The sequence below is a fragment of the Pleuronectes platessa genome, unplaced genomic scaffold, assembly GCF_947347685.1.
Source record: "Pleuronectes platessa unplaced genomic scaffold, fPlePla1.1 scaffold_294, whole genome shotgun sequence".
NCBI lineage: Eukaryota > Metazoa > Chordata > Actinopteri > Pleuronectiformes > Pleuronectidae > Pleuronectes > Pleuronectes platessa.
In genome coordinates this window covers 1-21,882 of record NW_026519051.1, presented here as the reverse complement: position 1 = coordinate 21,882, position 21,882 = coordinate 1, and the positions used below count along the sequence as shown (strand labels likewise).

At 44.2% G+C, this 21,882-nt stretch overlaps 1 protein-coding gene across 1 annotated transcript; it reads left to right on the top strand.

Moving 5' to 3' along the window:
• Window positions 1–1,108: 1,108 nt before the first annotated feature.
• Window positions 1,109–21,352, top strand: LOC128436386 (UPF0606 protein KIAA1549L-like; the record flags this gene model as incomplete). The annotated part of the gene is made up of 9 exons (XM_053418149.1): window positions 1,109–1,825; window positions 2,569–3,447; window positions 4,423–4,538; window positions 9,230–9,452; window positions 11,684–11,817; window positions 13,152–13,320; window positions 17,550–17,609; window positions 19,069–19,229; window positions 21,181–21,352. Coding segments are annotated over 9 exons (2,631 nt in total), but the record flags the coding sequence as incomplete, so codon positions are not given.
• Window positions 21,353–21,882: the final 530 nt, after the last annotated feature.

Sequence of the window (21,882 nt, the reverse complement as noted above, 5' to 3'; positions counted from 1 at the left end):
AGTCTTTTTAACTGATCTACAGTGAGTCTATGATCTTTAACACTTTAATGGAGGCCGTGACTGCAGCTGGATAACGGTGTGATCGACAACAATCACAGTTTCATGCTTTGGACACACAACATCGCTAGCTTTTGTGCTAGTGAGCCATGTTTGCTGTCAACACAATGCTATAAGGAATTACACACGAAAAAATGGAGGGGTGAAACCTCCAACGCATAGATGAGGAGTTCGAATGAAAGAGGAAACATTCTTTATGTTCACTAATTTCAATCAAACTGCTGTTTTTAGGTAATAGAATAAAGTATTATTAAACTATCATTACTTACAGATCTCTCCTGAAGCTCAGTGTGTTTCAATCGGAGCTCAGAGTCGGAGCGTGTCAGTTTGTTCCAGGAATAATAAATCCACAGGGTAGCATGGCTAACCTAACAGATCAGATTAGAATCTGTGAAATCACAGCTGATTAGGTTGTGAGTCTCTGTGTGTGTGTCTGTGTGTGTGTGTGTGTCCCAATTCATACACTCTGGAACATCTAAATTAATTCCCTATGCTTTATCCTCTGAAAAACATAAGTGACCTACTTTAGACATTATTACTATTTTTCCACAGTCGCAGTTTTAGATGTTTCTTTTTCCTTTCATTTCTTTGTTAATCCTATTCGGAAAAGTGTGTGTGTGTGTGTGTGAGAGACAGAGGAAAGAAATAAGTCGAATGTGAATAAGTGTCTGATTGTGTGTGTGTGTGTGTGTCATGAGGCCTGTGAGTGTGAGCAGAGCAGTTTTAAATCTCCTGGCAGTTGGACAGTTGTGTTGGCATTATGAGAACTAATGATTTGAGGCCTGCAGCTGGGTGTGTGTGTGGTTGGTGTGTGTGTGTGTGTGTGTGTGTGTGTGTGTGTGTGTGTGTGCGTGTGTGTGTGTGTTTTGACGTGCATGATGGTGGATGCTTTTCCAAAGAAGCCCCAGCCTGCCCCGTGGCCCTGATGAGTCAAACACTGATCTTATTGCTTTCCAGAACTCCTAATTAAACACTTATTTCTGCACTTTCTCTTCATCCACCCCCCCCCCCCCCCCCCCCACCCTCTCCCTCTTCCCCTTGTCTCCCCCAGCTGAGGGAGGTCATCCTGACTCAGTGAGGCGGGTTGTGTTGCCTCTTGACCCTGCAGCTCCCTCCAACCTCTCAGTCACCCCTGAAATCGGAGACAGGGCCGGGGGTGAAGACGAAGACGCTCTGGACGGGGGGGCGGAGGACGTGGACGTCCCCGGAGCTTGGTCCGAGGGCAGAGTGTTCTCCGAGGACAGAACCGCAGTCTGGACGGAGACAGAAGCCGCGGTGCGTCCCGGAGCAGGTGGCAAAGTGTTTGAGGAGACGGGCCTTCTGAGAGGAGCCGGTGCCTGGGCTGAGGTCGGGGCTGAGTGGAGGCCAGTGGACAGGGAGGGGGGCGACCTGCCCAACATGCCCAGGGAGGCGGCCGCCTGGCTGGGGGAGCAGGGGCTGCACGCGCGTGGGGGGGGCCGCAGAGAGCAGGCGGCCTTTTCATCAGTCCTCACCATGCTGGCGGAGACGGCCGAGCTCCAGGCTCCAGCTGTGGGAAAACCTTTAGGGCTGCTGTCTAAAGCTGCCTGGACCAGAGGCTCCTCTTCATCGTCATCCAAGACCTCCTCCTCCTCTTCCTCCTCCTCCTCTTCTGCAGCAAAGGCCCCCTCTTTGCCTTCCCCATCCCCCCCACCCAGTAACAGAAGCAGTCCCACAGCCGGGTCGGACAACGTCACCCTGGTGGCCGTCAACAGCAACTCCTCCAACAGCAACAGCAGCTTCGGCTCAGGTTGTTAATTCATTCAACATTTTTCTTAACTCTGGAAAAACACATTGAGGACATTCATCTACAATAGAGTAGATTATAAAAAATAAACTTAATATTCCAAGAAACAAAGAAAACACAAATAAGAAATTGTAAAATTGTCTAAATAGCAAAAGCAAGAGCAATAGTAAAAGCCCTAGGAATACATACAGAATGAATTTGATAAATAAATGTAATTTAAATCAACTAAAACAAGTGAATCTACTAAAACAAGAACAGTTGGAGTTAAAATTATAATATATTAAAAAAGAGTTGAGCTTCAGATTGTTCTTCTTTGTTATTCCATGCGGAGCAAACCTGGTTTTACAGAGCTCAGTAGAATCAAATCCAGTGGCCTCTGCAGCTCTTGGCAGAACGTCTGTGATGATTTTCAGCTCTGAATAAATTTCATTACTTTCACTTTCACACACATTTGGTCCCGTCAGTATTTATTAGCTCTGGAGAAATGTTCTGGATTCAGACCAAAGTTGTTTGGAAGCTGCTTTTGTCATTTGGACGCTTGGACCATGTCCCTGTCCAGATTCATTCAGACTAAACTGTGTGTGTTCATGTTAATGAAGGAACCTGTCGGCCGGTGTGATAACCTGGTTTGATGTGTGTGTAATGAATTTGGACAACGAATATGATGCTTTAAACTTCATATTCATAAAAACATAATAAGTCCACAGCCCTCTTGTTCTCTAACACCTTTGACCTCTGACCTGCAGACGAGCCGGTGAACCACCTACCGGCCTGGGACCAGCCCACCGTGCCCGAGTCCCTCCTGTCCACGGTGGGCGACCACGACGTCACCCTCCCCGCCAACGTCACCAGCCCTTTCTCCACCCGCCAGTGGAACACCACTGTGCCCGCACGCACCGGAAACACCTCCCGCCCCACCAGCGCACCCGGCACCACCATGCAGACGCCTCTGTGGACCAGCTCCACCGTGTCAGCTTCACCGGTTTCCACCGCGGCGACCACACAGACGCTGCCAGACTCCACCGCGGCTCCGAACATCACGAGCCGGGAGCTGGTGACCGGTGAAGTTCTTCAGCTGACCACGATAACCACGACCACGCCCTCAACGACCACTCTGCCTGTGACCCCCGGTGAGGTGACGGTGCAGGCGGTGACCACCGGTGAGGTGACGGTGCAGGCGGTGACCACCGGGAGCGCTGTGACGTCACCGGCAAACATCACCGCTGCTACGACCGAGCAGCAGATGACGAGTCTCAAACCGACCACAGAGGCCACGTCTCCGCCTACCACCACCACCACCACCACCACCACCACACCGGCTCCCACTACCACCACCACAGTACCTCCAACCACCACCACCACCACTACTACTACTACTACCACCACCCCTCCTCCCACTACTACTACAACCACCACCACCACTACCACTACTACACCCGCCCCCACAACCACTACGACCACTGCTCCCACTACAACCACCACAACGAAGGCACCTGTCACCACTGTGTTCACGCTGGAGCTCACCACTCCACCTCCCACTACAACCACAGAACCTCCGCCCAGCACCAGTGCAGAGGACGGTCCTCTACCGTGCAACGTGACCGAGAAGTACTGGGTCAGAACAGGTATGAGACTGGTTTCCTGTTATCATGATGGGAAAACGTGATTAGAGATTAATGACGTGGAATATTTAATAATCTGTTGGGAGAGGATTTCAAAATAAAAGTTACGAGAAAAAAGTTGTAGTTAAGAGAAAACTTGTTATATTATGAGAATATTTATTTATACATTTATTTTCATCCATCGACAAAACAAAACAAGTTTAATATCCAGCTGTTAGTTACAATTAATTTTTAAAAGAAGCTCATAACATGATTTACATGTCACAACAAAACAAAACACAACAAAACAAAACTTAATTACCACATTTCATTGGCTTTAATTGTTTTTTTTAAATATGATGTTAGATTCTTTGGTTTCTTTGTTGAGATTGTTCCAGAAACTGATTTCTTTCACTGTGATGGAACATTCAATCGACTGGGGGGGGGGGGGTAATTGGAAAAACCTTTTGGTCATTCTCATAAAAGATCATTTTCTGTTTCTCCAGATTGTTCATTCTTATTAATTTACCTCCAACATGTTCAACACAGTGTTCAGTGAGGCTTTGTGTTCCAGTGGAAAAAAAACTATTACAGAGCAATAATGAATACACATTAAATACCATTTGAGAAGCTTAGGCACTTAATGTACCTATTGTGTGACCAAGCTGTAATTACATGCACACAAATTAATTTGATCTTGCACAGAGGGCAGAGTTTCCTGCAGTGTAAACAGTGGGATTAATAAGAAGCTGCAGATCCGAGCCTCAGATTTACAGTCAGAGACGTTGTGGTTTTACTGAAGGTTTCAGTCACTCAGAAGATTTTTAAACACAGATCATATTTCTGAGTAAATACTCTTCAGTGAGACGTCAAATATCTGGATCTGAGGCCTGGAACTTTTAGTTTAGGTTATTTAAAATGGGTTTAAATTAGACCCTCATGCTCATAACAATATTAAAACCTTTCCAATATCGATATGTGTTTATTCTTCCTTCACAGTTTTGTCCATCGAGCTGCGCAGGAACCGCCTGGATCTGATCCTGAAGCAGAATCTGTCCAAAGGGCTGAGCCACGCTCTGCAGAGAGCGCTGAACGACTCCACGGCCTCGGCTCAGGTCAGTCTCTCTCTCTCTCTCCAGGTCAGTCTCTCTCTCTCTCAGGTCAGTCTCTCTCTCTCACTCTCTCTCAGGTCAGTCTCTCTCTCTCTCTCAGGTCAGTCTCTCTCTCTCTCTCAGGTCAGTCTCTCTATCTCTGTCAGGTCAGTCTCTCTCTCTCTCTCAGGTCAGTCTCTCTATCTCTGTCAGGTCAGTCTCTCTCTCAGGTCAGTCTCTCTCCACCTCCGTCTGTCAGTCTCTCTCTCTCTCAGGTCAGTCTCTCTCTCTCAGGTCAGTCTCTCTATCTCTGTCAGGTCAGTCTCTCTCTCTCTCTCTCTCTCTCAGGTCAGTCTCTCTCCACCTCCGTCTGTCAGTCTCTCTCTCTCTCAGGTCAGTCTCTCTCTCTCTCTCAGGTCAGTCCCTCTCTCTCTCAGGTCAGTCTCTCTCTCTCTCAGGGTCAGTCTCTCTCTCTCTCTCTCTCTCTCAGGGTCAGTCTCTCTCTCTCTCTCTCTCTCCAGGTCAGTCTCTCTCTCTCTCTCTCAGGTCAGTCTCTCTCTCTCTCTCAGGTCAGTCTCTCTCTCTCTCTCTCTCAGGTCAGTCCCTCTCTCTCCAGCTCCGTCTGTCAGTCTCTCTCTCTCTCAGGTCAGTCTCTCTCTCTCAGGTCAGTCCCTCTCTCTCCAGCTCCGTCTGTCAGTCTCTCTCTCTCTCCAGCTCCGTCTGTCAGTCTCTCTCTCTCTCAGGTCAGTCTCTCTCTCTCTCTCAGGTCAGTCTCTCTCTCTCAGGTCAGTCTCTCTCTCTCTCTCAGGTCAGTCTCTCTCTCTCTCCGGCTCAGGTCAGTCTCTCTCTCTCTCAGGTCAGTCTCTCTCTCTCTCTCAGGTCAGTCTCTCTCTCTCTCAGGTCAGTCTCTCTCTCTCTCAGGTCAGTCTCTCTCTCTCTCTCTCAGGTCAGTCTCTCTCTCTCCAGGTCAGTCTCTCTCTCTCTCTCTCTCTCTCAGGTCAGTCTCTCTCTCTCCAGCTCCGTCTGTCGGGCTCATAAACGCAGCTCACTGGCTTTTAACCACACGTCCAGGACCAGTGAACAAGTAATAAGGACGGGACAGAAGTAACTGGTCCCAGTGGGTGATAAATGTCTTGGTGGTCAGTAGATTGATGTCGACATGTTGCATTTGTAGAAACAGGTCTGTTATCGATGCATGGAGCAGCTTCATCAGGGTTTTAAAAACTTTTTATATCAAGCAATATTAAAGTCAATGCACCTTTGTGGCTATTAGACAGAGGTTAAGGACAAAGTTGTCTCATCTGAAGGGGACACACTTTACAAAGCATCATCTGCAGAGACGTTAAATTACAGAATTTATTACTTTAATCAAACCCATTGTAGTTTCGATTCAAATGACTGAATATGAAGATGGACGACATGACGGCTAACAAAAGTGAAGCCAAATTATCTTAAGTGCCCCCTGGTGGCTGGCTGCAGTGTATGTCTTCTGTTCCGCCTCCACCATCAGAATCAGAATCAGAATCAGAATCAGAAAGTATTTATTGCCAAGTAGATTTACACCTACCAGGAATTTGCTCTGGTTATTGATGCATACAGTGATCATAGAAACATAAAAACACAATAAATACAAAACACATAAGTAAAGCAATAAAAAAAAAGTATATATTTACTCACTATTTACTTCTTATTTACTCCATTTTTCTAATATTTATACAAAGTAACATTTATTTAGACATAAACATATCTAAATAAAAATATATAAAAGATAAAGATATAAAAAGTGAAGTAAAAAGCGAAATGCAAAATGCCAAACAGTGAACAGTGTCAGATTGCAATATGCAATGTAATGCAGTATAATATAATATAATATAATATAATATAATGTGTTAATTTAACACATCCTTGAGGTGAGGGGGCGGAATAAAAGTTAGTGGAGCGACCGGGACCGAATTAAAGGTCTCACTTTAAATATTTGATTTTCAAAGATGATTTCTGTCGTTTTTAGTATCATGTTCGTGTTTCTGATAAGTTTGAGACCGACTCCTGATTGGTCGTTTCACCGGGACCTGGATCCTGTGGCTCTAAGTGACATCACCAGTACAAGATGGCAGCGCTCGTATCTGGGAATGTTTTGGCTTCAATCTCACTGGAGGAAGTGGAGATGCGTGTCCATCTTTATTTACAGTCCGTGCTCAATAGCGACGACATCAGGTCGACATGTGAATTACACGTAAAGGTGCTTTTCTACCCGGGTGATATAAAACTCTAATCTTTACGTTTGTTGGCTCTTCACGTGATTTACGCTCGTCTCTAGTATCGGACGTGTTCTGCTCTCGCTCACCTCGCTGCCACTCAACTGAACGAGCAGAGAGCCGTGACTAATCAAGTCTGAATAGAAATTACCTGTTGAGAGGTTATTACACACACACACACAGACACACACATACAAACACACTCTCTCTCTCTCACACGTACACTCACACATGCTAATGGGAGATAAACCCAGAATGAATTATTCACTCTGTCACAGCGGTGTTGTCGAGTGATATCTCAGTTTCACTCCTCATCAGGCTTTTCGTCTTTGTTGTGATTGGTTCAGCCCGAGTCTCAGTCTATGTTAATGCTTCGTCTTCATCTTCCCTGTCCCTCCTCTTCCTCGCACAATCACTCTCTCGCCCTCTTTCCTTCGTACTTCCCTCAATATTTACATTTCCCTCATGGCCTCCTCCCTCTGTCTGATTGCTGTCCAGGTTGAAGTCGATTGATTTCCTGCCAGCCGCCCCTGTTTCCCCTGTCCGTCCGTCCACCTGTCCTCTCCGCCTGCCTCCCTTCATGTCTCTGTCTGTCCATCCACCTGTCCTCTCCGCCTGCCTCCCTTCATGTCTCTGTCTGTCCGTCCTCTCCGCCTGCCTCCCTTCATGTCTCTGTCTGTCCGTCCGTCTTCCGTCTGCATCCGCCTGCTTCTTCTATTTTTACCCAGTTGTTTGTGAGCACTGCACAGGGAGTGACTCAGTGTCTCTAAGCTCCAGTCCACTTTCATCTACCCCCCCCCTGCCACACACACACACAACAAAACCACTCCTCACTTGTCCTCCTCTCCATCAGATAACGTCCACTGTTATTAGATAATCTGGATCCGTCCATTCAGCAGCCAGGACAACAACACGGTGCTTTAGAAGCCGTGATATGAAGCCAGGGTCCAGAGGCAGAAAGAGAATCTCCTGCAGGGACAGGGATTGTGAGGCAGCGTGGAATTAGCATGCAGCAGAATTTAATGGGATGTTATTAGCGTGTAATACGCTTGACCATAATTTGCTGACGAGATTTGTCCAGTTTTGCAGCTTGCAGAGAGAGAGAGAGAGAGAGGGGCAGGGGGCGAGGTCAAGGTCGTGGCTCTCCAGAGTGCAGAGTTTAAAACTAAAACAATCCGTGAATGCTCTTAACGCACTGTGACATGTGATCGTGTTTCTAAAGCTCACAGGAGGAAATTTATTAAAATATTTAATTCCTCGCTCGTTCCATTTGAGGTTTAAGTCTCAACTTGAAAGATCTGAACGCTCGCTTCTCTTTTTCTAATGAAATGCAAAACTTCTGGAACGAGGTGCTGAGGATAATTAAAAAATAAAGAGCTGCGAGAAAGAGCTGAAGCTTTGGTGAACGCTCGCATGAGGAGTAAAGATGGCGGGTGTGTGTATATATTGTGTTGTTTGGTGTTGGTAGGAAAACAAGAGCAGAGGAGGGGGAGAGGTAATGAGATGAGGTTCCACTAAGAAGGAGAATGAAACAAAGATGGCCAAGGGCTTCCAGCTAACAGGGGAGAGGAAGAGGAGAGGATGAGGATGAGGATGAGGAAGAGGAAGAGGAAGAGGAAGAGGAGGAGGAAGAGGAGAGGAAGAGGAAGAGGAGAGGAGAGGAGAGGAGAGGAAGGGGCTGGTTTTCCAATGAAAAACAGGAGAAGAGTTAGAAACAGAAGAGAAGAGAGAAGAAGAGAGGACAGAAAATAATAAAAGAGGGAAAATGAGGAGAGGAGAGGAGAGGAAAGGGAGAGGAAGAGGAAAGGGGAGGAGAGGACGGGAGATGAGAAGAGAGGACAGAAGAGGACAGGGAAGGAGAGGAGGAGAGGAGAGAGGAAGAGAGGACAAGACGGGAGAGTAAACAAGAGGGGAGGAGATGAGATGATAGGAAAGGAAAGGTGATGTTTTTTGATGTAAAACAGGAGAAGAGAGGAAAGAGGAGGAGAGGAGAAGAAGAAGAGAGGACAGAAGAGGACAGGGAAGGAGAGGACATGTAGAACCAAAGTAACAACAGCTGCTCAGAGCTGTTGGAGTGGAGGCAGGTGGGCGGTCTGCAGCTCCTCTAACACAAGCCTTGACTCACCACTGATTGTTGTCTGTGTGTTTTTCCAGGACACAGTTTGTCAGATTCATGACGACGGTTCAACCAGAAACTGCCTGGGGTCGGATCTGGCTTTAAACAGGGATTATAAATATTCATAGTCTGAAGTATTTGTATCTAAACAGCTCGAGTGCAGCGTGTATGAGAGGAAGCTGCTTCTCCTCCTCCTCTCATGGCCGCTCTGATTTTCCTCCCTCACACTGTTTCGTCTGCTTCTTGAAACGAGGCGTGCTCGTCCTCTGGATGTGTCGGGAACAAACGTCCACACGGGAGAACAGGTGTTAATGTGACACATGTCCCTTTCGTCTCCGTCCCAGGTGGAACATGACGACTGCAGCCCCCACAACGTGACCCTGGTCTACTACGTCACCAGCGGGAAGACCGTGCACGTGGCCTCTCGGGTGGTGGAGGCGCTGAACGTGTACGGCTTCGACAAACTGCTGTCGGACGTCAGGCAGCACATCCCACTGGTGAGGGCCGTGCTGGTCCCAGTGGCAGCCTGGAGGCCCACGCCGAGCATTCACCTGCAGCTGAGAACAGGTAGAGGGGATGAGGATGAGGGAGAAACAGTCTGATGATGATGATGATGTGCAGAGAGGAGGAGGAGGAAGAGCAGAGAGAGAGAGAGAGAGAACATGGAACGACAGCACAGGGAGTTTGGAGACACAGGGGAAGAGCCTGAGCAGAGACCGAATTAGAAACTTCTGATTACATGTCTGCTCTTCCCTCACTCGTCTCTGATTCTCTAAATCCCACACAGACTCCCATGATTGCAGAGCAAAGGAAAATTGGTCCATTCATTTTGTCTGCCTCTTAAGCCTCTTAAGAAAAACACATTACACACACACACATTACACACACACACACAGACACACACACACACACTCGAGTCTTGTGGGACCATCGGAAAATAAAGAATGTTTGCAATGATTAGAAAAAATTATTCATCTGCAGATTGGAACATTGGAAACTTGTTTGTTTCCTAAATTCTGAATTCATGTCTAATTCAGTGTGTTCAGATAAGACTCAGCTCTGCAGCTTTTAAAGCTTCTATTTTGTTTTTTTTACACATTTTATAAACGCTCATTCAAACATTTAAAATAACTATATATTCATGCTTTAAATAACTGCGATATGTCAATCATAAGTGTGATTATTAGAGTATTATTATTGTTGTTCTGATCATTAGCGAAGCAATATTATCGAGTCTCTTCTTAATCTTGTGAACACAAACCCCTGAAGCCTCGGCTGCTGCACAACGAGCTGCTCCATGTTCAGTGAAGCTCGATGGAGAATCTTCTTATTCAAGGCTTATTAATATTGAACATATCACGTATCCAACACGCCACTTCCTTGGGCCATAAACAATGCACATGTCAAGTGTGAGGGGGATAAGAGGAATGGTTCTCGAGCCGCAGACGGACAGAGAGAGATTTCTGGAATTATTAGATCGATATGTTTATTCTCCTCCTGGAAATGTGGCTTTGATAATCAAAATCAAAAAAAAGGAATCAGCCTAACAGTCCAGACTCTCCCCACGTTCTTATGTATGAAGCAAGAACATGAACCATAAACCATAAATACGCACAGAGACGGGAAGACGGGGAGATTTAACCAGATCCTGAAGCACCAGTGTTTTCTGAATTTAGGTCAGAATATTGTTCCACCTCTCGGATCCCAGTTGTTTTAGAAAACAGAGGAAGACAAAGAGCGGGGGGGGGGGGGGGGGGGGGGGGCGACTGCACTGACAGACAACCTTAATAACATCCTCTATAATCTGCTGATGGACTCAATATTGTTTACCCTGCTCCTCCCGGTGTGGAGCCGTGTGACGCAGACCGGCGACTCTCTCTCTCTCTCTCTCTCTCTCTCTCTCTCTCTCTCTCTCTCTCTCTCTCCGAGCTGCTCTCGTTCTCGACAGCGGAGATAATCCTCTCTCTCTGGTTTAACGTCTATCCAGAGCGCTACTTTCTTTAATACCCAAAATCCAGACCCAGATATAGATTCCACTCTGATTAAGTAGATTGTCGCGGTTTTGGAATAATTCCTCTTCCTCCAGCTTCGTCCCAGAACTTCAGCTCCTGGTTCTGACGTCAGGAAACGTATTAGTATTAAACTAATAAGATAAATGATTAAATAGATATACAGTATATGGAAAGAACTGAGTAAACATCAGTCACAATTAGCAGGAAATTTGAAATACACGCTACTATTGATCTCGATGAGCTCTCAAGATATTAATATATGACATTAGAGGGTTTGAGAACTCCTGATTAATTAGCTAATAGCGAGTAACTTAATTTAATCAACTACTCATAATTAAATATAAATAATTGTACTTTAAACAACATGTAATTTATCAAAGCAAAGATGTCAGACTTTTCCAAATCAAGGTTCAACAAACAATTCAATATTAGAGACCAACTGATATTAGGGAGTTATTCATTTTCAATATCGAAATATCGGCTAAGATCCAAACAATGGAAATGATTTCTAAAATGTTGTCAAACCCTTATGACAAAGTTTTGAATAATAATATTAAAAATAAACATATAACAAAAAACATTGTTTATCCTGTAAAGTAAAAGTTCTTATCCGCATTATTCAGTGGATCAACCACTACCCTTTATATTGTTACATCCTTATAAAGCTAACTGTGTGTATATATCTTCCTCTGTGTATATGTGAGAAAACCAGCTCATATCTTCCTCTGATGTGTAAAGAACAGTTGATAAAGAACTCAGGATGAATCTGCCTCTCTCGCTCCACAGTGCTGAGGTTCGTCGGCCCCTCAGACAACATCTACTCCTGCAGCTTCGTCCAGATGTTGGAGCAGCGGCTGGAGAACGCCTTCGATGAGGCTCAGGACAAAGTGCTGGAGACGTACAACCGGCTGGCTGTGGAGGTAGGTTAGCACGTAGCATGCTAACCAGGCTAACATGAGTAACACAACTCTCACAACAATTCATCTTTTAAATGAGGCTGTTGTTGCTTTTCAACCATGCAAACGTTTTACTGAACAAATACCATGTTAACAATGGATCAAATGTAAATCCTGTAATTTATCAATCGAAAATAGTTTCTATGTGTGATATCTATAAACTTTATTTATACAGACTTCATACAGACAGGTTGATGAGAAAACAACAGTGGAACATGAGCAGAAAAAGTAGAATAGTTGAATAGATTAAATCATATAATTCAATCAGAATGAGCCTCTGTAAAGAACTGCACCTCTGCCAAAGCCCGACAGTTAAATTAACCCTAAATCTGTCTTTTAAAACTATTGAAGATACAATAAACCATTGATTCTCTATTGAATCCACATTATCTCATCTACACACTGGTGGTGGTTCTTAGTTTGTGGATCTATTTGGTTTTTATTTAGATCTGCACTCAATAACACACATTGATTGAGTTATTCTTTGGGAAATATGTCTAAATATAAAAAATATCACAATATCAACGATAAGTTCCTGGTTCTTGGTTCTTTCCCGACTCTTGTTCAGTCCTTCATCCAAGTTTCATAGAAATCCATTCAGTAGTTTTTACGTATCCTGTTGACAAACAAATAAATAATCAGAGAAGAGTGAAAACACAACCTCTGTGGTGAAGGTAATAAATAAATAAATCTGATAAGTCAGAGTAAATAAGAGCCACAGTCAATCATTTTTAAAGTTTTCATTAAAAGAAAAGTTTTCTCTCCTCTTCCTCTTCCTCTTCCTCTGTCCCTGATTCTCTCTCTCTCTCCCTCTGCCTGTCAAGGTTCAGCCTCACTCGGTCTAAGTGAGCAGGTCTCACCGAGCAGAGTCAGGGTCCGTTCATAATTCACCCTGTGAAATATTAATGCTCGTGGAGAAAATGTGATGGGAATTCTGCGTATATATATATATATCGTGTATCATCCTCCACTTTACTCCAGTGACTTAGTCTCATTGTTCTCCGAGTGTCAGCCGATCTTATTATAGAGAGAAAGAAGCTTGTTCGCTCAAAGTGTCATAATGTGTCGGGGGCTGGGTTATGTATTTTTTATGGCCTTCTCAGACGTTTGGTATGATAGCTTTAGATTTTTCTGTATGAACGTCTGAATTATTCATGAGCCGCCTGTTTGCGTGTTTGCTATAAATAAAGAATAGAATAATCATGTGGATATTGGACCTTTTGGGGAACCGCGGTGATTTATTTGATTGGTGGATCGATATGAAATATTAAAACGTCTCGGGTGTGTTTCCCCCTCAGATCCAGAGCGTGTCCCAGGAGCCGGGCTCACCGGCGGTCTCACTGGTTTACGTGGTGAAGAACCAGGACGCCGTCCTCAATGGGACCATCTCCAGCGGCCTCCTCAACCAGCTGACCGCCGAGCTGGTGGGCTACTTCCTGTTCTACCCCCCCCTCGTCATCGCCGAGCGTGAGTGCTTCCATCTTGTTTTATATCACATTATATCACAGAGGGTTTCACAAACAAACTCAATACGTCTCCTCTCTCATCAAACATTTACAAAGATGATGAATATTTAAAATTCCTTATTGTTTGCTAGAGCCCGGCCAGTTTGAGCTTTAACAGTCTTATTGGAATCAGTGGCTAAAGTTGCAGGTATGTGTTATATAAACATTTAATTTCACAGATCAAATGGCAAATAAGATGTAAATTAATTTCACATTATTAGAATTTAGATTTGATGGGTTGTATTTGTGTTTTCTTTTTACTGATCTGTATTATCCCTTATATCAGTATTGTCATGGAGTCCAAAAATCCATATTGGTTCTGGCTTTATTTTCTTAATCATACGACTTTAATTTCTTAGTCTCTTTCCACGTTACTGCGAAATATTTTTCACGCAAAAAACTTAAACTACTAATGTGAAAGGCTGAAATGAAACTAAGTGTGTTATCGAGCTGAGTCTGAATTAAATCAAAACTATGGTAATATCTCCTTCATTGGTAACTGTTCCCTTAATGTCAGATTAATTCTTCAAGATCCATGAAATATTTCCTGAGAAATCAGTGAAATTTAAAGAAAAATCTCCTAAAGTTAAAGAAAGAGAGAAAAAACAAAACATTATTTAGCCTGGACGATAAGAAGAGTCCTATCTCTTTATTCTAGTTCTATATTTCATTACATAACAGCCTGTGTGGCCGTGCTCTGCTGGGCTCCGACCCTATGACCTTGTGTCGACTGCCCTCAACCACACTGTGTCTGCAGAGAACCACTGGATCCACCTCAGATGCATGATTCATGACTGAGCCTGTGTGTGACCTTAGATAAGGAGGAAACTCCAGATCGCTCTACATTGTGTGAGAAGATAGAGTTTACACCACAGGAGGAAACTCTACTCCTCTCTCCTACAAAATAAAGCACTTAGTGGATTTTCTACGTGTTAACAGCTGCAGTGATCAATGTTTCTACATAAGCAATGTCTCAGATGACAATAACGGAGATGAACCTACAGACGATTATAGTCTCATCTGATTTATTATCCTTCCAGCTCGTGTTTTGAGTTATTCTGTTTATTACCTCTCATTATTTTCACTGATTTCCCAGCAAATAATTCATGGATCTTAATTAAAGAAAAACAATATCTATGAGTTTGTGTAATTTGGTGCAGCTTGATTGAATTTAAAGGTTGTTGGGTCTCGGCGTATGTTCTAGTTCTTACATGTGAAACCTTTAAAACAGCTTTTTTATATCAATCTAAACGTGATATCTCAAGATTAAATTCATAATTTATCAAACTATACAGGAGTGCACACAATGTAGCCTCTGAAAAAGACCTTGAGTCGATGAATTGGTGAAATCGGTTTAAGGAAATTTATTCTCTTTCTGCACATAAACACATTATGATAATCAGTATTAGTATTAATCGTTATTATCTTCAGGATTCTGTACAGAAAAGAATCGGTGGCTTTATTCATATCAAACTGAAATTGCTGGAAATTGACAAATGCAGGATATTGATGGCGTCACCTTAAACTCCATGGATGTACTTCTCTGTCAGTCGCTCGTCCAACTTGATGGATCAAAGTTAATGTTCCAGAATCTTCCTCTGATTCAGTTCAACTCTATTCTTTAAATATAAGAATTAAAGAATCTTTCCTTCTGCCTCGGCTCCAACGCTCCTCATCACGTTTCCGATGCGTCAGCTCGACACCACGTGATGATGCAGCATCTCACACAGGCTGTGTTTGTTTTCTTTAGCTCCTGTTTATTAAAAGACATTACAAACATAAGTGAAAGACCTGAGAGCCACAGAGGAGGAGCCATTAGCTGTGTTTGTATTCCACTGCAGCCTCTGATGCCATCTGCGAGCCTCTTGAAGGGCAAACAGCTGTACAGCCCCATCGTCTGACTCCTGCCCCGGGCCCCCTGTCGGCCACGGCCCCTGAACCACATCATTTTGGCCCCGTTGAGATTTGATTAATATCTGTTTGTGTGAGCTCTCATCAGCCGAGGGGCTGGAACCTCACACGTCTCACTGTCGCATCCAGACCTATAAAAAACTGCCAGTCTGCTCACTCTGAAAAACACACACACACACACACACACACACACACACACACACACACACACACACACACACACACACACAGCGTCTCCTGCTAATGAGGAAACGATGAGCAATGAGTGGTTATTGAATCGTGTGAAATGATAAAACCGTTAATGACACATCAGTGATAATGGTCCGGGCGTCTCAATCTGAATATTGACTTTGACTCCACATCGAATTATAATGTACGATTAAATTCAGCTGCAGGTGTTTGGACTGTGGGAGGAAGTATCTGGAGAAAACACGGGTAGAACATACAAGCTCCCAGTGTTCCCAGTGCTATTACACAAGCTTGGTGATGCCCGGGTCAGACTCTCACGACACCATCCTTCAGCAGGAGAAACCGTCTGCTCTCCATCGGTGTTCATGGATTTCCTCGCTCTCTGCCATGTTTGTTGATGTTGTCTATGCCTCTATATACTGCCCTCAGCCCGTCCTGTGCTGTGATTGGCTGTCGCTGATGCTGACTCATCTATATATTTAGCCGATATCCAGTAGAAGGAGGCGATGTGTCGTTGATTCCTTCAAATTGGAGCTAATTAGGTTTCGATCCAAGTGACAAATCGGGCTGAAACTCGTGTAGAGCTTTAAGAAGTTTGTTTAGATTTAAGGAAGATTCATGGTTTGGGTTAAAACAAAAAACCTTTTGTGAAATCATGACTGTTCCTGAAGCTTATTCACGTGTTTATGAATGTAAGCTCGTGTGGATAAAGGTTAAAAACCAGCCGTGACTCCTGGTCTCCTGCCGCTCTGCAGCTCCTGCTGCTCTGTAACGACACCTGACATCTTTCGCTCTCAGCACAATGACTCAGCTGCTGCAGGGATTCGACCCCTGAACATTAACATGCAACACAAACAGCTTCGCATGCACATGTTGTTTGCTCATATGTCGGAAGTTGCATTCCAGCTTTTGCACTGGACACTTTTACCATAAAAATGAATCTATAAAGAATATTTGTGTCTGATTTATTAAGTGTTTTTTCCCCCTTGGAAATATTTGGAACTTCACTTTCCCAGCTGGTGTGTTGATGGAATGAATCCATTTGATTTGAGACGTTGACCCTGAACACGATGCTGTTTGGACTCAGGTGTGGACGGGAGGAGAGAAGCTCAGTTAATGTAAAGATGCTCCTGCACAGCTGCTTCAGGGAGGAGGAGGAGGAGGAGGAGGAGGAGGAGGAGGAGGAGGAAGAGGAAGAGGAGGTGGCCGACAGTCAGACGTCGACTGGAGCTAAAACAAAGCGCTCGGCCGACAGCTCGAAGGATTCAGGTCCGAGGCAGATAGTAGAACAGGCAGATGGGAAATAAGGACGGATGGTTTGACAGATGAGTGGGACGGAGAGCGAGGGAGACAGGGGGGGGGGGGGAGGGGAGTGGAGGAGCAGATAAAGATGGACGGAGGAGCAGGTGGTTCAGGGAGTGAAGGTAAACAGGATGTGAGTGGAGAGAGGAAGTGCACAGGGAGCTGTAAGGAGAAAAGAGAAGAAAGTAAAGGTTGATAATGAAACCTGACGTGAAATGTATGATCGGATTTTATCATCTGTTTCCCGGAGGGGCCCGCTGTTCAAATCCTGCTCCTCTGCAGATGTGTCGCTGCTGCCCGCTCTGCCACCGTCACGTCTCACACGGCTCCAGGGACTCACACAAAGACTTTAATCAAAGAAGAGAATGAGAATCAGATTCACAGATTAAAAAAGATTTCTCTTCAGATTTTCATTTTTCACGACGTCAGAGTTCTTGGCAAAGATAAAACTTCGGCAGTTTGACACAAAGATATAATTCTGGTATGAATTATAAACATGAAAGAGATTCTTGTGTGTTAATCCTGAATACACACACACACGAAAAATATGCAACACAAAATAGTTCCTCTGCTCCCAAATTGGTTTCTGATATTTCATTGAATGTTTTTAATCATTTGAAGGATTTTCAACACGTCACCGTTCGAAAAATTAAAAGAATGAAAGCTGAGTTTCATTTCTCTGCCTCTTGACACTTGAAAAGATAAAAAAACAAAGAAATAAATTAAAAGTTTTGATATGAAAGATTAAAATAATAATAATAAACTTTCTCTCTCTCTCTCTCATTCCAGCTCTTGAATACCATAATCTCAACACGTCGATGGCAACAAAGAACTATTGGGTGAAAACAGGTAAATTGCTCTCACACACACACACACACACACACACACACACACACACGCACACACACACACACACACACACAGACACACATGCTGAAGTGCTGCTGGGTGATCAGCCCTGATCAAGAGCCGTATCGACTGGACAAAGCAGCAGTTAGTTAAATGCCCCGGCGCACATTGTTGTGCAATTCAGCACAACGGTATTGACCTTCTACATTTTTCCTTCTCCTCCCTCCTTCCCTCCACACCTCCATCTTTTCCCTCCCTCCCTCCCTCCCTCCCTCCCTCGCTCGCTGGCGGTCCTCAGTGTCTGTAGTTGCTCTGTTCCTGGGAAAAAAACCTATTGATGTATAATTCACAGCTTCCTGACTGAGGCAGAGGGAGAGATCACATCACATCACGGCCGGGTGTGAATGATGCTGGTGTGTGTGTGTGTGTCTGTTTGTGTGTGTGTGTGTCCTGCAGCTCCATCTCACTTAGCCTCTGAGAAACACACTCAGAGGCAAGATTTATGTGAGCATGTGTGTGTGTGTGTGTGTGTGTGTGTGTGTGTAATGAGGCGTGTTTGTGTTTGTCAGACACAACACCAGGATTTAAATGTTGACTGGGCAGAAGTTAATACTGTTTGTTGTCCCATGTTGGTTTCCAGGTGTTAAATGTCACTACAGCAGAAAACTCATTTGTTGAGCAGGTCGAGCGGAGCATCACATTGATTATGACACGACTCGTTTCTTCTTCTTTTTTATTGCTTCTTTTGTGCTGGAAGTGGAAACTCAATAAACGAGGACACAAATAGGCACAAAACACTGGAAATAGAATCTATGGACACAATCTCACACGCAGGACAAAGTCTATATATTCCTTTTATAGAACGTTTGGAAACCGATAACTTCTGAGTGGTGAGTCCCTGATCCTGCAGCCTGCAGGGGGTTCCAGTCCACTGATTGGTCCACGTGGGGTCACATGTTCATTCAGACATATTCATATCAAGCATTTTACTGGAGTTACAGACTGGTTTGCACCGGAGGCTCCACCACCAGAGAGGAGAGGAGCTGCATCTGTAGAACATCATGAACACATGATGAACATGAACATGTTTCTTCTATGATTACTGTAGTTGACTACATCAAAAACAAGGTTTCTCCACCACAGGGGGAGAAAGAGAAATCCATATAGATCAAAATTCCTCCAGCTCATAGATGTTAGTGATCTACTAATGTGAAGTTATAAAATAATCCTGGTTCCACACTAATGTTTAATTGTTTTTTCCTTGACCCACATTCTGCAGCTAACTATCAAACAAACACATATAAAAACATAAAAATAAGAGTTGGAAATTTATCTTTTATCATCGTCTTAGTCTTTTCACGTCCCTGTTTTCGTTCCCACCATCGTCCTCTCACCTCCTCCCTGGTTTCCTCTCTCCTCTCTAAACTCCTCCTCTGTCCTGTGTCCTCTGTCCTCGCAGTGATCCAGGACGTGGACACCTCCTCCCTGGAGGCCAACTACCAGAGCTTCGCCAACCTGATGGAGCAGCGGCTGGCCGAGCTGTTCCTGGTGGCCGGCCGGCAGGGCTCACAGGCGGCTCGGTCCCGACGGGCCACATCCGTAGGGAGCTACACTGTACAGGTGGGTGGGGGGGGGGGGGGGGGGGGGGGGTTGTACCGTGTTGTTGTCATGATGAAGATATAAAGATAATGTTCTTTTAATTATCTCAACTAAAAAATCCATTTAGCATCTCTCCACAGGCTGAGATCTTCTCCCACGAGTACAGTTTTTATTAATGCATGATTTTTATGGTATGGACTCAGACCCGAGGTTAATCTTAGAGATACTTTTAGTTTAATAACACTTTCCCTTGCAGCTGTTAAGCATCGCTCAGGTTTTAGTTTGTCCTTGCAAAGACTTGAAAAGCGCTTGAGAGACGTGATCCATCACATTTTATTAATCACATGTCGAAATTAATATATTAAAAAACTTCATCAGCACATTTCTTTAGAAAGACACAAAGAAAACAGAAAGAACACATGGATGCATTATACATTTCATTCATGTTTATTGATATCAAATGTATTTAAAGATTCTGCAAATAGATTTTCATATAGTCAAGATATGAAAACAGGTTGAAGCATTTAGGTCAGACGGTGTCAGTAGAGTTGGATGAAGAAGGATTGTGTGTGTGTGTGTGTGTGTGTGTGTGTCAGTGTGTGTGTGTGTGTGTGTGTCAGTGTGTGTGTCACCTTCCCATCCCATGTTCCATATTGTGCAAATTAAGACAACGATTTACTCCTCCCAGGATTTATGCCTTACACTCCCATGAGGTTTAATGGGAAGTCACAGACGACCAGTTTAACGGCTGCAGAGACGGAGGGGAGGGGGGGGGGGGGGTGGGGGGGGGGGTCAGAGGAGAAGTCATCCAGCCCTTTAATAACACACATCCCTTCTTTTTTAACGACAAAAATCGAATTAGCACACCCGATTAAATCCTGTGATGTGTTCGTCATATTTTAATAAGATGTTTGATGTGTGATGAAAGGAAATTGAGATTTGGATTGACTCAGTTTTTCCTTGAGTGTCTTCATCGAGTGTCGTTATCTCAACACACACGTCTCCTCGTGATCAAAGCCTCGATTCACAGTTCGGATAAAGACGACGTTTCTAATCTTGGATTTGAGCCGATAAAGGATTTTTTTCTGTATTGAATGAATCTGTCCTTGGATGTGTTTTGCAGATTTTTCTCTATCTTTCAAATAAAAATTAAAACTTTCTTTTGAATCTAGCGTTTGCACAGATTGTTGAAGTTTTTTCTATTAACCAGCAGTTTTTTTTTTTTGATAAAATTCTGAAGAATGTTATTCAGAATAATTTGATTTTTTATCTGATAAAAAGGCAAAAGTTTAATTTGATCCTTTGTGTTTATTCAAAAAACAACTTCCTCTTCTTCTTGGTCAATGTTGTCTCCACTTGTGTTGGAGATTTCTGCAACCTAATTATGACAATTTCAGTTAGTTGTCATAATCATAAAGTATTTGATTTATTATTATTATACCTTGGACTTGAACCACGGACAGGTGGGTCTTGGATGGGGTAAGGGGGGGGGGGGTCGGAGAGGTGATGGTGGAACCAGGGCCAGAGGGTCACTGGGAAGCCAGGGCTTGTTTCAGGTGTGAACCCTGGCAGCAGAGTTATGCTCATACTGGAGCCTGACCAGTTTCCTGCTGGGAACCGAGATGGGAGGTGACCAAGGCGAGGATTAGGATCCCTGCCACAGATTCACAGAGATGAGCCGAGTAGGGAAATGTTTTTTGATGGAGTTTGTTATGGATTTAATGTTGGAGTGGAATAAAAAGCAGTTGAATCAAACTTCCTGGGGGAGGTGGATGGAACAGCCGTCCAGGGACAGAACTAAACCTCTCCCACCTTTCAGAGAAGCTGAGGTTTGATGACCTCCATGTTTTGTATTTCATGAAGCACTCGACAGGAGGTTTGGAGCTGAGAGGAAGTTGTGTCTCATCAGCAATGGAAGCAGTGTCAGCATCAGACCTGGATATTTGAACCCTTCTCTTTGTTCCTCTTCCAGATGGTGAGCATCCGTCGCCTGCCCGGCCCCAAGAACCCTGCGGAGATGGTGTTCTACGCCCAGCTGAACGGAGCAGCCCTCACTGGAACCACTGCCGCCAAGACCCTCAGCAGCCTGGACTCCCAGACCATGGCTCTGACGCTGGGATACTTTGTTCAAGTGCAGGCTGAACGTGAGTTCTCTTGCTCTACACTGTCATCAAACCTCAACATGTCTGAGGGAACAAGAGAATCAGGCACAGGAGACACAATGCAAAGTTTTATTTACTCAAACTCAACAGCGTTAGCAAAGGACCCTCATGAAACCACGATCTGGGTTTTTTATCTGGACACATCGTTTGTGCATTGAGTCTTTTGCCAGATAGAAGTTTTTAAACCTGCAAACAAACGCAGATATGACTTTGATCAAATCGTCTAATATCATCTCACACTTTGTTTTTTCTGAAGATTAAACTCAGGGCCTGTAACATATTGATAAATGAGCTAGAGAGATGTTTTCAGACCGACTCCACTCTGGCTTCTGGTTTCCCTCCAGTGGACGGATCCACGTCTTGTTGTCTATATTCATCAGTCTAATCTTCAACCTAATACATAATATATTGACTCAGAAATATTAAATATTGCATTTAGCTATTAATACATTAGCGTGCGTGGGTATTACACATGTGCAGTCAACTCACAGAGCTCATTCCTCCTTCAGCAA